The sequence below is a fragment of the Grus americana genome, chromosome 1 (assembly GCF_028858705.1).
Source record: "Grus americana isolate bGruAme1 chromosome 1, bGruAme1.mat, whole genome shotgun sequence".
Lineage (NCBI taxonomy): Eukaryota > Metazoa > Chordata > Aves > Gruiformes > Gruidae > Grus > Grus americana.
Window position 1 is genome coordinate 200,092,304 of NC_072852.1, and position 20,452 is coordinate 200,112,755.

The window sequence follows — 20,452 nt, forward strand, 5'->3', positions numbered from 1 at the left end:
CTCCTTGCCCATGGCCAGCTCCCATGTCCTCCTGCCAGCAACAGAGGAAACAACCGATGGTGTCCTTGAAGGATTTTTCCAAGGACTCTGCTATCTTCAGAGATTTTCTCCTTTCATTTCACAAAAAACCAAAAGGACACTGGAGATAGAAAAAGATTTGATTAAAGAATTAATCGAAATGCTGTGATACCTCACCAGCACCTGGGACACGATACAGTGATTTAACTGCACCCTTCCCAACTCAAATTATGCACTTGTAAATGTTCCACGACTGCTGTATCAGTAGCTTTATTCCATAAAGACAACTAATTCTTGGGTGAGGAGATATTCACCAACACACCAATATCCTGAAAATACAACTAGCCGGACTAAGCCCTTTTAAATACGGACCTCACTTCCGTGTCCACTGACAGCACACAGCAGTCGCTGGGTGAGATCCTTTGAGCCAGGCTATCCGGGAAGTTGGAACAGGTGACAGAAGCTCGAAAAGGATCATCAGAGTCTGCACTCCTAAACCCTGTTAGTTGTTCAAAACGGATACAAGCAATTTTTTTCTGTCCCTTCTCCTTGTGTATTTGCTCACTCCCCTTGCCCAGCAGCGTGCCTAGTCACCATCACATAAATCGCTCACTCCCTCCCGAAGCTCTTTACCACACTGGCGTCTCACTCAAATCCTTTCTGGTATTTTGTCTGGGGGAACTGGGTTGGGGGGAGAGAGGCTTTTGTAAAGGTAACATTAAGGTGCAATTATGCAATTATGAGATGAAATTATCATTTCCGCTCCTTCCCTGCCCAAGACTTATTTTGCACCCAATCGTGAACTCGGCTCATGTTGCAGACACACATTTTCCATCATAGACCACCAGCAAGAAACTCTGAAGTGACCGGGAGCTCCCTGATCACCATGGAAAGAGCATGAGAGACACTCTGACACGGGGTGCAGGTCCTGCCCTGCCTGCGGGCAGGAGAGGGGGAGCGCTGCCCGTTAGCGCCTGCAGCCAGCTGGGGCCCTGCCAGGCAGAGCCGCGTGCCCGAGGCTGCCAGCTCCGACCCGAGAGGCACAACGAGCAGGCACTAATCCCCACGTCATCTTTGTGCATCGTGAGATGCCTGCTGTGCTCATGGGCACACAAATGGCTAATTAATTACTGTTACAGACACCAACACCAGCCTAAGTTTTGAAGCACGTGCCCCATTACATGCTGGTTTCAAGCATCCGTGCCGTGGCTCATGTGTTGAGGCTTTCAGGTTTCAACATTTCAAATTCAAAAGCTGCCAGAGGAAAGATTTATTTCTCACTTGAGAAAGTGGAAATTGCCATACTTAACCAAACCCCTGGGGACTGCGTGTCCTGCGCGGCGACCACAGCCTCAGCTCTTGGGAGATGCGCACAAACCCTATGGCTTTGCTCTGGGTAACTCAAACTTCTATGCTTCCAAAACATTGGTGGCATTTGCTGTGATAACCCCGAGACTTGTTTCACATATGATGATCAAACACCCTGTTAAATCTTGGTAACTTCTTGGTTTCAGTTTCATTGAGAGTCCCCGCAGTCCTTGGTGCAAGTGGAATCGAAAAGCTCCCACTCCACTTACTCTGCATCATACTCGGTCCTACACGTAACACGTATCACATAATGCACAACGTAAGTGTAACGAACTGAAAAGTGAATGTGTACAAAAATGGAAATTGAAATATTTAACTACCATTCCTAACAGTAACAGACAAAACCAGGAAAGTGTAACAGAAAAAAACCCCCTTCTATAGAATAAAAAAAGGTCAGTGAAAGTGGAAATGGGGCGAGCGCCTACCACCACTCATGCCTTTTCTCCTCCATCCCACACACCTACTCCTCTAGGGACTGCAAAGTTTATGTGTCACCTCTCCTGTTTTCCCCACCTGTTCACAAAGCCTCTCACGGGACAGTCATCGGTACTAAGAAAACAAATTTTGCTGCATTATAGTCACACTATGAGATTTTAAAGATAATTAATATTGCACACATTGAAATTAATCCACAGCCATAACCTTCTGTTCAGTAAAAATTAACTGCCATAATTTATGCTTAGTTCAGTAATTACAAGAAGTTGCATTTTCCTCAATGACTGCACACAATTATTTATAGGGAAAAAAAAGATGACTAGCAAAAATTTCTTTTCAGAAAATTGCATTAATTTTTCACTATTTCTCACACTGAACTATATTTTGTATCTAACTTGCCACCTAATTTTCTTAAGATCTTGAGGCTCCTACGTCACTTGTGCATTGTTCATAACTAGATCTCAAACTGCAGAGATGCGGAGCACGTGCTGACACGATTTGAGAAGTTAGGAAAATCCCGTCTGGACGGCATTGCCCGTGCCATCGGCAGGGCTCCGTGCAGCAGGGCAGTATAGTCCCCAGGCTGGATTTCTCAGGTGAGCCGTGCCAGAGCTCACAGGGATGGCCGGAACAGCCAGGCTGCCACCTCACATCCTCCTGAGGTGGAAAGCGAGGGCAGGTTCCTGATACGTATCAGTGACTTGGAAGCTCTGTGTAGAACATGGCATCATACGTTTTCCTGCACAGCAACCTGCAGGTAACTCAATCACACCAACCTGATCTAGTTCAGCTGCTGACAGTTCTTACAAAGAAAAGGAATACTTATTTGCCCTGAACTTCTAATTATTCTAAAATTGCATGTTGTTATTTCCTTCAGAACTAAGGCCTTTTACTGCATTTTGTATCACCATTCAAATGTAGGAATAAAACACATATGTTGAGCCATGATGCATTCTGGACTGCAATTTACAGCAGTAAATCTCAGCAGTTCACAACATTCAATCTAAACACACTAAACACTTGAAAAACATTATTGCTGATGATGGAATAGCTCCATCTTCTGGAATAAAAGTTGTTTTCTTGACTACCATCTTTATATTTCCAACATGGATCTATGTGTAACAATTTCTATTTCAAAACCTAATGAGTATTTTTACTTTTATGGAAGGTGAATCTTGGATAGAAAATGGGAGGAATTTAAGATAATAATGTGATTCCTGATAAACTTCAGGGAGCATTCATTATTTTCTCATGACACTGAAAACGCATGTCTGTTGTACAGCATGCCATATTAAAAACTGACGTTATTTAAGAAATAGCTGTAATCTCATTTTGAGAACAAGAATTTAAACTCTGTTTAAGACAAAACACTCGACACACACATACGTAACTTTAGTCCTGGTTTAGGGTACTTTAAGCTTCACGTTAAAAGTTTGCAGTTTTACAAAAATGTGTTTGTAGTTAAACACTGTCCTAAACAGAGTGATTAAAGCCCCTGCTGAAGTACTTGAAGCCTGAACTACAGAGAAGGGGCTACAAGTGATCCTTATTGCTATTTATCAAAAAACTGAAATGTATGTTTAAATGAAGTATTTCAAATTAAGCACATAATGCATTTTAGGCAGGTAATTAGTAACGATGATTCCCATACATAAAATGTAACTTACAGTCAAGTCAGGTGTTCAACTGGAAAGGCCAGACCAAAACCATGATTATGGTTTCTGATTTTATCACTTTTATGTATCATGAACAATGGCTGTTGTTTGAAAAAAAGAAGCGTTAATGAACTAAGTTCTTACGTACTCACTCACAAAGGGAAAAGAGCACTGAAGCTCTTAGTGATCTATTGACTGTTGCTGCGTAGCATTTCTTGATTTCACAGGAAGGGTAGAGCCACCAGAAAAAAAAAGAAAAATTAAACATGTACATCTCCATCTACTTTTGAAATAGTGGTATATCTAAAGTTAATACAGACTCACGAACACACAAGGATAGCAGAAATTTAAATAAACTTGCTTAACAAAACAAAGCAACTGAAGCTTTATTTCTCTATATAGAAAGAGGCATCCCTATGTGCATTCTTTTAAGCTAAGGAAAATGAAAAAGCCATGCAGCCCTTGCAAGAAATAAATCCTAAGGTGGTAATATAGATACATAGAAAGTTTCTCCTTTAGTAGTTGATTCTTCTCAACAGATGCTTAATGTCATTTAGGAGACCCAAACTTATGACTACTTTATAGTAGAATATTCTACTACAGTTTTTTCAGTACAATAGCAAAACCATTGCATGAATCGCCATATTGCTCAGTTAAACAAGAGCAAGTAACAAAACTTAAGCAGCTAAACGTATATCTGGCAATCAGACTCCTTATGCAAAGTAAACACAATGAAAGGATATAGAACAAATGAAAGGACTTTTCTTCAAAAGAAATTATCTTTCAACTTTCTGCAACTTCACGTCTCATATGGCTTTTGAATGGAAGCATTAGTTAAAAGAATTTTCCCACCCAGAGTCAAGTATTGACTGTATTTAAATACAGGAATGCAAGGAGAAAGGAAAGTTAAAAATTTAGCATACCATATTACTTTATGTAATAGAGCATTAAAATCCCTTTTCCTAAGGCTACAAAGGACAGATTTACAGTAATGTGAGGTACCAGCATTTATGGTCAGAAAAGTAAAGACGGAAAAGAATTATATAGCATTGTCATCAGACACTTCTTTTCTCTTTTTTCCTTTTGTTTTTTTTTGAGGGGATTTTGGGTTTGTTTTTTACAAAATACATGTCTTGATGACCACATGCTTTAAGCTTATATTCATTTATTTTTTTTATATATATATATTATTTGTAGGGGCAATTGAGAGAGAGTCACAAATAAGGAAAGGACACTAAGGTTTTAATAAGGGCAACGAAAAAAATGTTTTCACCAGAATAGATTCACATTACAGTACACCAATATTGACAGCATTCTCTTTTGTCTATTTTTGGTACATAAGATGGAATCTCTCTACATAACCTTATAAGGCTTCAGTAACTAAAAAGTAAAAAACCTATTAGTTTACAATTTATTTAAAAATTCTGAAAGACACAGCAAGTTCTAAACTTTAGTACTGCTACCCATACACAACCATCCGGTTTAAGAACCCATTAAAAGAGCCTCCTTTCAAGGGAGCTTCCAACAGCAGAGTTGTGCAATATGGATGTCTCTTACTACAAGGGGGGGGAAAAAAAATTACACATGGCACATTCTCATTCATATTTTGCAATGTAAAAAGTTACAAACATACCTAATCAAATAAATAATAAAAAAAGAATCTGAAATGTGTTTGTTAGGTATCCTAAAACCACTACGCAGAATAATGGAAACTTTCACTCACAGACTATTTACATGGTAATACCCGGGTGAGGGTACACACTGCTACAAAACTCATAAAACAAAGGGTAAACTTGAAATGTTTTCCATAGTAAAGGTCTAGCAGCATGACTATATCTAATGCTGTTTGTTTTCTTGACGGTTTTTGGAAGTTTGTTTCAATCTATGTCTTCATCCAGTTCATAATTGTCTTTATCATAAATATCTTTTACTAAAAGAACCCGTACGAGCATATTTTCCAAAGTGTTGCGGTCCAGTGAAGTGGCAGTGTACCAGATGGGACTCTCGGCAGAGACAGAGCACTCTGGTTGCAGATAGAACATGTCCGTCCTCTGATTCAGATTCTGTGGGCTACAGGGGGGGAAAACAAGAGGGGTTAGAAAAACAGCTTCACAGGATAAAACAGTACGTTAGCACTTCTGACATCCTCCGCAAACAAAACTCTAATTGTACTTAGGCAAGTTACAAAAAGAAGATTAATGGGGAGAAATGCAGTCTTGTTCATAGAAGGAGCCGTGATGAATCTGGCCTGAGCCCAGCCACTCCTACGTCCTCAGAGCAGCCAAAAGCCTGGGACTGAGCAAGCATACTGCAGACAACAGACTGTTCCAGCTTTCAAAATTTTGCAACTCCTGGACTTGCTAAACCAGAAAGTGCTTTCTGTCTATTTAGGACCCCTGATCAACAGATTTACAAAGATGCCCAGCACTGACATCAGTACTTGCCTGCACCACTGCCTGATGCGGCAGTCTCTGAACATAGAGCCTGAGGTCCCCTTGAAAGTCCAGGACAGTAGTTTTGAGAGGTTCACAGAACTACATCAAGCTAAAATTTCTCCTCCTCTTATTTTACTTAAAGGGTTGGTCACTATAAGTCTTAAAATCCTTTCATTCCTGACCTGCTATACTTTGGAGTTCGTATACGTCCTTGATCCAGCTCACACGTATCCTCCAAGCCATTAGAGAAGACCTCTCAAGGAAATTCTAGCATTTTGTCCATTTAGGCAAGTCTCAGAAAATAATTTTCAATTCTGCATGTACAACTGCTCACTCATGCTCTCTCCTTCACAAACACTGCAGACTTCAGAGGTCAACTGTATTTCATGTTTGTTTGGTAAAAATAAGAATTTTTACCAGCTTGTCTTCCCAAACTAGCTGATAAAGTTTCAGGTGTTGCTGGGGTGAATACTGGGTTGTTCTGCTCTCACGTAAGTCAGATTAAGAGTCAGATAAGAAGCCAAAATGTGATAGTTTAAAATAGTCTAATAGTTGAAATATTGTAACCCCCTTCCTAATTTTTTGTCAAACCAGTATTTTTATAGGAACAAGCAATAATATAGTGCTGTGAATGAGAGGATCCGGAAATTTTACTGCCACTGTCCACTGATTGCCAAGTATATTTCAAACTGCTAGCGTTATCTTAAATTTTACAATAGTTTTACAATATTACCTTAAATTACAACATTACCAGAAATTTTACAATAGCTTTGAAAGTGCTAAATATTTTATTAAAATTATTTCATCAAAGACGCAAGGTATATGTTATTGGAAGTGGAACCAGGAGAAGCAGTCTGCTGCTCTACTCAGCAATGGTGACGACTATCTGTAAGACAGCAGGACCTGAAACCACACCATACATAATGATCTAAATGGGTTTAAGTGCATTCTTTTCCCCAAAGTTGAGATGTTTCTAAAGAAAAAGAAATTATTTGTTCTCTCCCTGCTACTGGCTGTGTAACTCAGTTCAAAAATCCAGCTTCAACTTTTATCAATATAACTTCTCCAAACCATGGCAGTGGACAGTGTGAAGGGAAAAAAACCAACAAAAACCCCTGCAACAATCAGAATTAACTGAGTTTATGAAAAACAGGTGCTTGCATTAACAGAACACGAGTTATCTTTACAGGTTTCTCTCTATAACTTCACATGCTTGCTCTTCTGCCTGCATCGCCCGTAAGCTCTTTCTTCACTTTTAAGAATAAGACGCTATTTCCTAACACATGTTGGGTCTCACACTTCATTTGATTTATTGTATTGTATATACAATGTGATTTTATTTCTTCGGTATCACTTGCCTATATTTCACCTCGAGTTACATAAAACCTACATTAAATTCAGTCACTTGAATGGCTGTTCCATTTAAAGAAAAGTATTTCCCATGAAATCCTGTTTTCAAACACTTCCGAAACACTTAGCTGCTACTTTTTTTTTTTTTTTTAAGTTGCCTAAGCTTTTCTTCTTAATGTATTAATTTATGTGCAGATTGGAAGGAAACAAACTATTTCTAAATGCTGGGTTACTGTCAGTAATATTTTTTTCAACTACAAGATATTTTAAACATGCTTTCACACTAGATATTTCAAAAGCATCTACAGTTCAAACTCCTGATAACTTAACATTAAGCAAATCCATTGTCTCAGTTCAATTCTTACTGAAGAGACAGGGACCTCACAACCCTCAGTAGCAAAACCTACCAGATCCCTTGTTGGTAATTCTCTGCAGAGATACTTGGTGTTTCCAAGTAAGAAAATTGAATCATACTGTCATTCCCAGACGGAGTCCTTGACAATTAACACTGAAGTACTCTGCTGCTCCCACACTTCCTGCACGTCTTGTCCAGATACAGAACTGGAAATTTCAATGCCTTCATTTAGGTATTTTTCAGAAGATCTCAATCCATTCCCTGTGCTTGAGTATATTTCATGTTGCATCCAAACATTTCCCTTTTGTACCTGGTTGACTCTAGACCACTCCTGTATTACCCCATATCATACTTACCTTTTAGACAGATAGCACTCAAACATTTTCACAGGGCATCTAGCTGGATCAGACGTGTTTTCAATTTGTTCAAATACTGGTTCATCATCTTCATGTTTCCTTTTTCCAGTAGTAATTTTATCTTTAAGAAGAAAATCAACAACATCTAAGCCATAACTTGAAGTTATTTTACCTTTTTCAGTAAACTTCCCAGAGGGTGCAGCCCACCAAGCACCACAACGTGGTCACCACAACTATGCATATCTGCAATCTGGAAACGCAACCCACAGCCACAACAAAGTCGCAGCGTTTAAGCACAGAGACCAGTGGGCTCAAAGGGATCATTTAACGCAGAGACCCTGGGGTCTCCACGGACCACACACTCCGATTAAAGATCCGGGAGCCGAGAGCTGCTAAACTTTATGTTAAAGCAGACCTCTGGCTCCTGGCAAGGTGCCCAGACGTCCCGCAGAGGAGCGCAGTGTGGATGCTCCTGCAATACTTATTTTGGAACTGCCATAGTACCTTCATTATCAGCTCGACACAGGGAAGACACTTGATATCGAAGACAGGCTTTACTTTCCATTGTTAGAGGATTTTTTTTCCACTGTCTAAAAACAGTGCCAAAAGAAAGTCTTAAGTGCTGCTCCACTGTTTTCAGGCCAAAATATTTAGTGTTAAAGTAGAACAGAGTATTCAGAAGAGCAACCGGTGAATGTGATCCTAGCTGTTTAATCCTCCAAAGGTAATCTTCTTCAACTCGAGAGAATATTGATCCTTCAAAAAAAGAGTATTATAGAAAATCAATGGATTTGCCCACAAACTACCCAAGTGTAAAAGAATCAAGTTTCTGTTTGCTACAAAATTTAACAAAATGCTCATGAGAGAAGCCTCTAATAAGCGTATTTAATTATATGTCCACACCCCCAAAACCACCTCATAAAGACACAGACACTTTCAGGAGGAGACAGTCGATGGGAAATATCAGTATAGGCCATTTCAGACAGAGCACATGTCTGTTTAATTACTTGAACAGCACCGCTTACGTGTGGCTCCCTCGTGTTATTACATGAAAACAAATGTTCAAGGGGCTAATTGTAATCCCTTCATAAAAAGCATATTTTTGAGTGTGTTTTATTCTGCTCAGACAAGGCCTCCAAATAGCTATAACTTCTTCTTTCTTATGGCTAATGGATAGCTCACTTGGAAAGCACTCATCCTAGGCTATATCAGGGTATATAGGGAGGGTCATGTGTAGAGACCTTCCAAGGCTACAGAGAGAAAAGACAGCATCAAGAAGAGAGAGGAAAGGGGTTGGTAAGGATGAGCCTTCACTCGAGAGGATTGCGAGAGAGATGGAAGAACAGTAGATTCCACAGCTCAGCAGCAACATCGATCTGCTGGGGAAAATTCCATTTTTCTCCATGAACTGACGATCCTCCTGAGCAGAAGGCTCATAGCAGAGAGCCCTCCCAATCCAGCTGGGAAAGACTAAATACAGGGCTCATCAGCCCTACCCACATAGCCCAGTGCCTGTCTACTTCCCATCTGAGAACTCACGTACGGGTTGAAGAGCAACTGCTTATTGTAACTTTCTCTCCTGAAAATGGATAGTCAATTTAAGATAACAGGCGGTGGCAAAAATCAACTCTTGCAGCATGGATTACCAAGAAACAAGACAATAAGAACAGCTACAGTCTTAACTGAACTCTTAGATGAGATCTTTATGATTTTTAATCAATTACTATTGCAATGCCTAACATGTTTGTATGTATCTACATGCTTAAGAACACAGAACTATTAAGAGATGAAAAACATACATGACCAAAAAGAAAATTACCATCTGGAAGTATGCTTGGTTGCCAACTCCTAAGGATTTTATTTAATTCCTGTTCAAACATCTGGTAGATTGGATCAATAAATATGTTGTCTTTTCGATTACTTCCATATAAATACTACAGGGAAGAGAAGGACAGACAATATTTACAATTCCAGATTAGAACAAATCCTGTGCTATAGGGTTCTTTTTCAGTACAATGCTTGCACTTCCATAAAAAAACCAGTATCTAAAAAAAAAAAAGCAATGACACTTTTCTGATATTTAGCAGTTAAAAATTATCTCCAATACAATGTCTGTGGTAAATTTCTAACTGGATGTGAATCATAGATTAATTACAACTCTAACATTTTTCTCTAAAATGTTCCTGCGTGCAACATTGTAATCAGTGAATGGGGGGAGTCCCTTAAAAAAACCAATTAATTTATCTTTTCCTCCATCTAGGTCTTCGAAGAAAAAAATGTTTAGCAAGAACCTGCGATTTTAAATGTGAAATCTGGACACTGACAAAAGCATCTTCAACACAGAAGTCGGAGCAAAGAAACCCCTATATATTTGTGGTAATGATACGCAACAATGCAAAAAAAAAAAAAAGGACAGGATGGTGCAAGGCGCCTGCCTATTTTGCAATCTAATTATCTTAACCCTCTTGACCTTACAGACAGAAACTCTTTTGAACCTTTACCAAAAATTAGCGGTTGAGGGCTATACTAGTATTTGACATTATCCTCTCTGGAGGCATTTCTAAGAAACAGAGGATTGGCTTCTTAAATTTTCCACTTCAGTGTTATCTTTGCGTGACCAAGCCTGTTGTTAGTGAATACAATAAAAGTGACAGACACAAAAAATGTACTCACTTCTGGAAATGGCATCTATTTCTGTACACATACTTGAAATAATATTAAACATAGCACTCATTCATACTAGGCGGCTCAGCATATCTTGACTTCCTTATCTTTGCACTCAGTTTTATAAGGAAAAATGAATGAATACACTTCCTAGAAGTCTCCAACACAACATCTTCATTTAGATAACTGTTTTATATGATACATTTAACTAATTCTTCAAAGCACAACATTCCTCAAAATGTGCTTGTTTCTACATATATCAGATTTTATAAAGGAATTCTAAACCAGACAGCACAGCTTACTATAAGCTTCACAGCATTTGCCCCTCCGTTCCCTGGCACATTTTTCCTCCATGAATTTTCTTTTGCTCTGGTTTGCATTAAACACTCAGACTGAACGCTGGCAGCAAAACTGAAATCAAACTGAAAACTGGTTCAAAACCAATTCCCATACAAGCCTGTGAGAACGCAATTAAAAGTTATTTCTGTTTCCTGGTTCAGAGTAAGTGTTTGGCTAAACTCTGACCTCTCCAGTAGAAACCTGGGAAGCACCCCGGACCATTAGCACTGCAGGGTCTACAGCAGAATGCTGTCATGGTGCAGCCTCCCCTGCTATACAATAACCAGCACGCATCCGCAAACCGCCATTTCCACAGCATTACACTGCTCTACTACTCTACAAACTCTAGAGGATTAGCATAACCAGTTTCCGCCTGAGACGAGCTCTACCAAAACCACAGAGAACGGGAAGGAACCCGACATACCTCAGAGTCCCACAGTGGAGAACAGGCTGAATCACCGCCCACAGCACCTTCAAACATCTGCCAAGCTCCATCAGCCTGAATTTTGCCCAAACCACTCCACTATTACATGTGCAAAAACCAAAACAGACCAAAAACCCCCAAAGGGGCTGGGACAAAGAATGAAGGGCACAATGCAGCAGGGCAGCGAGGTAGGCTAACGCCGCCTTCTAGGTGAATCCTCTCTTTCTACTAGATGCCCGCCTGGCCATGCAACGACCTTTACTTTTCAGTGTGATATTTTTCAGGACCAGTACTTCAGAGTTATCAAAACCATTATTGAACCATTTCTGGCTGGAAGCAGGACAATTTCAGCTGCAAATGAACCTGAACTGAGAAAAGGCACTCGTTTGACTCTGGGACTAGTTTGCTGGAACAGATTTTCCAAGTGTTTCCTTTAAGAAAAATAGTTATTTTACAGAGTCAAAAAAACCCCTTAAGACTTGAAGATTCCTGAGCGCTTCCCTTGCGCTTCTCCTGTGCTCAAACCACATTATATCCAGGAGGAAAAGCTCTGATCTGAGCCTATACATCGCCACAGCAAGTGCAGTAATTCTGGTGGAGGGGGAAAGCGCTCTTTTTCTAACCTACAGCTTCTACATTCTCTTCCTTTGAAGAGAAGCTTACTCCAAGTTAGCAAAGCATCGCTGATCTTTGGCACAACTTTATCCTTAAATGGCATAATTTCATTTCCTCTGAGTCCCTTCTGAGTTAAACAGAGCCAGTATCTGTTATGCAGCAGCAAAGCAATTTATTCTCTTTGAAGAGTACACACATCAGGGTTGTCAAATGGGAAGAATGACTAAGAAAATACCAGAAGCCAATGGAGTTCTGTTGCACATTGCGACAACTGTGTTGCATTTAGCGTACCACTGACTTGTTTCAACCCGTTTCTTCAGAAAGGTAACACGAACTCATGTACATACAATTTGCCATTACCACACAGACAGCTCACATGTTTCCGTGTTTCTGTCCCACACTTGCTGCCTGCCTTGGTGAAATGCAAACTCTTCAGGACAAGGTGCATCTTCCTACCAATCTGTATAGCGGTGGCACAATTGGGCCAAAGAAATGGGGCTGTTAACGTCACCTGAATTAAATACTGGACACTAAATATAAGCAGTAATTACAGTAACATGACCACAAGTTGTTCCTCTAATGTTCCAGCGTTGTGTATATTAGGGCTTATTATAGTTGTGTTGTGCAACACAAACCTTGGTTCTGATGAGCTAAAAAAAATAACGTTTTACACATAACTAGTTTTCACAGTAGACAAGATAGACAATGTCAAAGGCACAAAGAGAAAGATGAAAAGAAAAAAGATATTATTCAAGTTCCACTTTATAAACACATAGCTCACTCTATTTATTTTTATCAGCTTAATACGAGTATTTTCGATTCAACAGAAAGATACAGAGAGACAGCAGATCGTGCAAGTGCAGCGGCAGAAAGCTAGCTGCATTTGAAATGTGCTTTGTAGCAATATTGAAAAAAATGCCAAACAATGAATGCTTGCTTCTCAAATTTTAACCATGGGGGAAAGATATCAACTGATTCCTTAATTCTGCCTACTCTCAATGCAGAAAAATTAGTGGAGTACTATTTATTTTCAGATTTTGATTAAAAGATTTGTTACTTGATTCAAGTCCACTTTAACTATAAAAAAAGTTTAAGGAGGATTGCAAAGCCTGTGAACAGCTTGCTTTCCACATCATATGCATTTTTTGGTTGCCTTTTAAATTGAATGAAATTTTTTTTGTGTTCTCAGCTCTGAACATGGCTTATTTTATCTATGATTTGCCTCGTGTACCAAAAATTAAGACATCCTCTGCTTAAAAGAAGCTGTAGAATAGCTTTTCTAATTATCTAGTGATATGTTATTGCCTTCGCATACAATACATCTAAACTGACTCCCTTTTGCTTTGAAATACGATGTAATCACAATTTGGGGCAGGAGTGTGTGCGCGTAGGACAGTAAATATAGCAGTGTTTCCTGCACTCTGCAAAAAAGCCTGACTGCCCACAGTTTGCAATATTCAGTAAATGAGATTCTCCCAAAAAGACACTTCAAATAGCTTGTTTCCACTATATGCTAAGTAACTGAATTAATAAAACCTTTATAGATTATTCCTTGTTTCATCCCGCTTTTACATTAAGCCATCTTTAGCAAATAAAATGAAGCACAGCATTTGGAAAAACTGTGTCATTTTAGATGGCAAATTCCTTGCTTTAACCCAACAAGAAGCTGAAAATTATTACAATTTACCAGTTTACATTTCAGTTTTCAGGATGGGTCTGCAAACTCATTTTCTGTACAGACAGTTTTCTACAATGTGATTTAGACAGCAGCCTCTCTGTGTCCCAGATCATAGCCGTTATATTAAAAAGAGCTTCTAGCCAATAAATCCACATTATCTCCATTCTTCCACCAAAATGGGTTATTGTCAACTCAGCAGCTCTGCTTCCCATCTCTACAACTTCTACTAACCTCCTGAATCCCAAGACACAGATAATAGATGCTGTCAGGTGCATAGTTCTCTCCATTTGGCCTTCGAATTTCGTTGACAAAATGTGTCAACCCATAGTTTAACTCAGCTGAAGTATGTGATAATAAATCTTCCTTTAATTTCACAGACTTTGCTGTAAAGAAAAAAAAAGCTACATTATACAGTATTATTACATGGTGAGGGTGGGATGGGGTATTTTTGGACTGGAGAGCAGGCAAACTGGCTTGATGTCTTCTCCACTAACCAATGAATGAGTCTAAATGTACTAAGTAGTTCAAATGTTAGGTCTCTATTAAAATAAACAAGGCCACCAGAGTAAAGTCTAATTAACCAAACGCAGTATCACCTGCTGACAAAGGTACTGTCATGCACAGCTGAGGATGACACAGAAGTGGCCCAAGATGCTGAAGTGAACACAGTGCTGTAGAGGGAGACCTTCGGGGAAACGGCAGTTTCCAAAGATCCAACAGCATAATGCAATGGTGCCAAGACGCACGTGGGAGCTGAAGAAGGGCAGGAGTGGCAGCAATCCTCCTTTTCCCTCACAGTACAAATGTAGACACAGAGGAGTGCTGCAGAAAGAGCAGCAAGACTCCATGGGAGTGAAGGCCACCTCATGTCAGAGCTCCACAGCCAGGTAATGCCAGCCTCAGATGAAGATCCCCTTTCCAGGACAAAGAGTAGGATGCCCCTCCCTTGCAATTTAGAAGGTGGCCAGAAAAGTTGTGAACTCCAAGGCGAGTTAGAATACAAGGAAAAACCAGGATTTTTTTTTTTTTTTTAAAAAAAGGTCACAAGAAGTCAGAAAATCCAGGAAGGTGCTGTCCTGGCTCGCACGAGAAGTGCATTTTGAACCAAGCAGGGAAAACTGCTTGAACAGGGGGAACGGGTGTGGGAAGGAAAAAAAAAAAAAAAAAAAAAAAAAAAAAGAAGTTTGGCAACTCTGGTAAAATAATCACAGTCATTGTGGGAACATTAGCAACATGTGAAAACTTCTATTAAAAATTCCAGCTGATAACCAGACGAGTACAGCAATTCTCCCAACCAAATAAACATCTGGATGCCAGATTTTTGGAAATACTTACTTGATTTCAGTTCCTCTAGTTCCGGAAGCTCTTCATCTAAATGCCGAGACTTTACCCAGTGCTTCCATGCATTTACACCATACGCGTATTTGAATGGAAAACTACACTCTGAGTTTTCAGAGCTGTCATCGTGAGACTGGTATTCTGACACCGCTTTCCTCTTCACCCCCTGCCATTGAAACACAGTGGTTAACACCGCTGACAGACGCTGACGGCAATAACTGGGCAGAATAAGCAAAGCTGCAGGCCAAATTACAAACTGAAGGTTCAGTGTAAAGAAACACATGCTTCTTTCAGTAGATAGTTTCTGTGTTGAACATACTTCTAAGGACGGTATTTACTTAAGCTGACGCATGTTTCTAATTCCTCTTTCAAACTGGTTCCTAACACAGACAGAATAACTTTTGATAATGGAGTTGCTGCATTCGTTACATCGTATTAAGCAACAAACACATGATGCACCAAATAATTCAGTGTGTTTATAGGATTTCATTGTGTTAATGTGCAGGAAGTTAAAAATCCTACAAACCTATGTCAGAAGGTCAACTTTTAAGCTCAACTGAACCCATCAATGGAAAAGCCAGAATTGGTCCCAAATTAAAGCATGTCAAGCACTGGATATATACGGATAACATCCAGCGGACAATACTGACAAAGTTTAGATTCCAAATTTAAAACTAGAAAGACACTCATTCTTAGAAAGTTTTATTGGAAGTTGGCTGGTTTTTTTTTTTTAAAGCTGCAATATCTACTGCTGTTACTGCAACAAAACCATTTCAGCTTTGTGCCAGGCACCAGAAACTCTATTTTCTGTTAGTTTCCTTCTAAATATAATAATCTGGCTAATTTATTTGCAATGCCTAAACTAAGATTTTTGACTGAAAATTAAATTTGGGAAAATTCCAAACAAATAATATTTTTTTAAACCATTTTGCATAGGAGATGGTATAGCTCCCATTATAAGCCATGGTAATGCCAACATTCTTCTGTTTTACTATCAAATAAAACTAAGAGAGTTTTGTTCAAAGTAGAAGGTAGGAAAGCATTACTAAGAGTACACTAGCACGTTACATCAACACTTCTACCAATGTGAAGCAAAAATAGGATCAGAATTTAGAAATCACATTCCTATTAAATCCAACAGTTAACTCCAACAAACATAGGACTGAAATAATTTTATTATTTGAAGTATATCAATTTACATCATAAAAATAGGATATTAGGTATGAACAGGCAGTAGCGTGTTTTAGAGCAGTATGAGAACTAAAAATAACCCCCAAACTGGCATATTTTTGCCCACTTAAATGTCATGGTTTGGGTTTTTTTAATAGCATGACAAAATTACCTTCTTTTTGGACCGAGGCCTTGGCTGTTCCTCATATTCTTCCCCGAACACAGGAGGTAATAAAAACTCATTTTCTGTATCAAGCTCTTCAGTTGCTGAAAATACATTAACAGAAGCTTATTTCTAAACATCTTTTGGATAATATTGGTATAAAACCCCCCAATGAACAGTGTGCATTAACATAAGGGGTCCACAAAAGCACACACATAAACATTACCAAAGACTGGATTTATCACAGAATGGTTTGGGTTGGAAGGGACCTTAAAGATCATCTAGTTCCAACCCCCCTGCCATGGGCAGGGACACCCTCCACTAGACCAGGTTGCCCAAAGCAACCAGGTTGCCTCCACAACTTCTCTTGGCAACCTGTTCCAGTGCCTCACCACCCTCACAGTGAAGAATTTCTTCCTAATACCTAATCTAAATCCACCCTTTTTCAGTTTAAAGCCATTACCCCTTGTCCTATCACTACATGCCCTTGTAAACAGTCCCTCTCCAGCTTTCATTTCAGTAAGAGGAAATAAAACTATTCTTATTTGGATAGTAAGGCAAAGCTATCAAAATGTTTATTTCTAAATAAATTGTAAAGGATACAATGCTCAACATTTACAAGCACCATCTCAGGTCATAGAATCATAAAATCCTAGAATGGTTTGGGTTGGAAGGGACCTTAAAGATCATCTAGTTCCAACCTGCCTCCACTAGACCAAGTCACTAAGGTGAGATTTCTTACTACAGACTCTTACACAATTTTTTGTGCCCAGGCAGTCTTTGTTATTAAGAAGCTTAAGTTATAATGAGAATGAGCAGCTATGAGTGGAAAAAAATACAAATTAACTTACTACATGCACTTTTGTTCACATATTTTTGTCACTTCTATTTATGTTTTATATTTTATATAGCACATTATACTTGGTTAAAAATATTAAGCATCAGAACGCAAACTCTTTCAGATAAACCCCCCTGATTTTAGTCTATATATATACACAAGTGGTGGAGGTCTAGCTCATGACGGATATATGGTAATATGTTAAAATACTACTTATTTAACATTTCAGGGGTAGGATTGAAGGCAACACAGTGGAATGAGACAACATATGAATGGATTTAATGTTGCAAGTTACACCTTTATTTACTTTACTGAAGATGGTTCATCCCTCATTTAGCCATCAAACAGTGTCTTCATTCAAAACTGAATGCTCTTCTGATAGTCTGATTTCAGTACCTTACTATTCAAGACACCATTCAAACTGGTCCAGATTTAATAGCACTCACATACAAGGGTTTAAGAACTCTGCCCCAGACTAAACACCAGTCCTTCTCCTGTTACCACAAAGAATCTCATCTCAGAAGAACTTCAGTGTAATCAATACCTATTACAAACTACTGTTTACTATTCTGCTTTGATTATTTTCTTCTTCCATGGTTTGTCTTTCTCATGCACCAAGCCTCACTTATAAAGAGGGTTAAAAATCTAGTATGCATCTGGCTAATAAACTTCTTAAGACTAAGGTCAGACTAACCCCTAGACTTGACCTTTAAATTAGATGTACAGAAAACTGAGAAACCCAGTCTGGGCATCCAGTGCGGATATCTACGACACAAGGCAAAAGGGGACTTTCAACATCAGATATAAAAGCTATCCAGAGGAGGTATGAGTTACACGTCCAAGAGACACTACGTCAAGGGAGAGACTAACTACAGCCAGGAGCTATCTTGGACTGATTAGGACAATGTACAAGGAAACAAACACTGTTGCCTGCATTCTGTAGCGTGGTAGAAACTGTAATACATAAACCCAAGACTTTCCTTCAAGAAAGGTCTCAAAGCAGTGATTTTCCTGCTAATTCAAATAATGCTACCTTTTTCAAATACAGGTATGGACATTAACAAGACACTAAAAGGTAACACAAGTGATGTGCAGCATACCAGCTTGCAATTTTCTAACAAACTTGAGTGGGAAATTTGCCCTTTTGTCATTTCTGCTCTAAACCACTACTTTCCATGGAAATATCTGGTGACTGAAGAATGTATTCATTATTGTTTTCCATGACATTTGCCATCTGAGTCTTTGAGCTTTCAAAATAGTTTTCCCAAATCCACATCCAAAACCAAGTGATGCAGCCAATTTTGTTTGTGAAAGGTTAATTCCCCCTTTTCTTTGCATTCTGTTTCAAATACCATATCTAGAAAGATGGAGTAACTAATTCAGAAGCCCCCATCTTGCAAAGGCATGGCTAAGTTTTACCTAACAGAGTCAGTCAACTGAATCTTGCTATCAAAAATGCAATGGCTGCCCACAATGTCTATTTCACAATATATATTAAAATGACAGAAAAAATACCTCTTGGAAAGTCTACTTCAATATCAAGGTCTGGTTCATACGGAACATCGGGCAAGCTTGTTCGTGCCTCTGTTTCCGAGCTTGGTAGACTTGACTCAACTATCACATCTGTAAATAAAAATAAATAACATTTTAAAAAAGGAAAATCCCTCATATTTTAACCAACACACGGATTAGTCAAAACAGGGCAGATTTAGAACATTAGAAGCTGAGTGGCTCTAAAACTGCTTGCTCTGCTTATCACCATCCTAGGTTTTGTTGTTCTTGGGATCTCAGATGTACTTCTCCAATCTGATTTCCTTCAAACAGAAGGGATACTTAACTAGCCCATCTGTCCTCCTTCATTAAGATGAATCAGCAAAACACTAGTATAAAAAAAATAATAAATCAAATACTGGGAAATCAGGATCATATCAATCACTCACAGAACTCAAACAAGCTTGACAGACCTAACTACCATTTTTCTAGAAGATTCTGCCCACAACAGAACAGACTTTCAAGTCTGTGAAAGGGATCCCCTAAAGCAAACAAGGCAGGCAGACAGAAACAAAAGCTTGACCTCTTTCCAACTTCTGGCAAAGACAGATTTCTACAAATGCAGTTCTCTGCAAACGAGCAAGCTTGGATTCCATACATCTACTCATTCAGCTACCTGTACTTAGCAGAAGGGAGCAAGGAACAGCAAATGACAATGCTGCAGGACTACCAGAAATGTCCAGCTTTTGTGGGGGAATGGCAGCAGTTTGGAAAACAGTAAGCCTTCTGGGACTGCAGCACCATTGGCCTCCTATATACCAGGCACAAAGCAGAAGTTCATGTCATTTATCAACATCCTTTAAGACATCTGTTGATGTCTTAAAACCAAAATTTCACCGAGTCATGGAAAAACCTTAAAATCTAGTTTAAACCTTAAAATCTAGTTTTTGGAAGAGAAAGCAAATTCTCCTAGGAAGATACAGAAGGGACTTGAGGATTTTGGCAGGCAGAGCCAGAAAAGAGGGGCAAAGAGATACGTGCGCTGTGAAAATACCATCACAGGATATACGGGATTTTTCGATCATCAGCTGTAAAAGTTGTCCCAGACAGTTCTCTCCTTTAAGGTGAGCTGGTGGGATGACAAGCCATTTCAGCATCACAACCCCAATGATCTATCAGCTGATGCGTTACTATCTTCAAAGAAATGATACTTGCAGGTCAGGATCAATCAAGAGCGAAAGCATCATTAAGTCACCTGGTTTTGTTGACCTCAGTTCCACTTGTGAAATGTATGTTTCTCTTAGTTTTAATAGTCCCTGCTTCCCCACACCCAACGTAAAATGTGCCTAAAGTGTTACTACAAAGAAATCAGATCCCCGTCACATTCCACCTTGTTCAGAGAAAGTTGTGTTCGCACCTGTGAGACACAGCTACAGACATCACTTCTGCTAAACTTTTGACTTGAGTTTTTCTAGGAGGAAGAATGGATTGGTTTGGGCTTGTTTTGAGTTACGCTGAGAAGAAAACACACGTGTGCAATCTTGGATGACCGCTTGCCATCAGCCAAGGAGCTGGAGGAAGCAAAGGGAATGCCTGTGCTTTTAAAGACAAAGATCTGGTACAGCACACCAAAGTCACACAACAGACTTCAGAAAATTTTCTGCATTTCAAATATGCTAAAATGATTTTTTAAAAAATATTTAAATAATTAATATTTCAACTTAATAGAAGAACTCAATAATAGCACTGTTGTACTCAAA

General features: G+C 39.1%; 1 protein-coding gene across 11 annotated transcripts in view; it reads right to left on the reverse strand.

Moving 5' to 3' along the window:
- Positions 1-4,702: 4,702 nt before the first annotated feature.
- The window catches only part of ZMYM2 (zinc finger MYM-type containing 2), a 92,588-nt gene continuing 76,838 nt past the window's right edge, over positions 4,703-20,452 (reverse strand). For all 11 annotated transcript variants that reach the window (XM_054815963.1, XM_054815991.1, XM_054816000.1 and 8 more), the window contains 8 exons: positions 18,717-18,824; positions 16,373-16,467; positions 15,028-15,196; positions 13,924-14,075; positions 9,792-9,906; positions 8,477-8,728; positions 7,973-8,093; positions 4,703-5,546 (listed from right to left, as the gene is read on the reverse strand). In XM_054815963.1, coding sequence (XP_054671938.1) covers positions 5,354-5,546; positions 7,973-8,093; positions 8,477-8,728; positions 9,792-9,906; positions 13,924-14,075; positions 15,028-15,196; positions 16,373-16,467; positions 18,717-18,824 — 1,205 coding nt within the window. In that variant the 3' untranslated portion in view covers positions 4,703-5,353. The remainder of the gene's footprint in view (positions 5,547-7,972; positions 8,094-8,476; positions 8,729-9,791; positions 9,907-13,923; positions 14,076-15,027; positions 15,197-16,372; positions 16,468-18,716; positions 18,825-20,452) is intronic.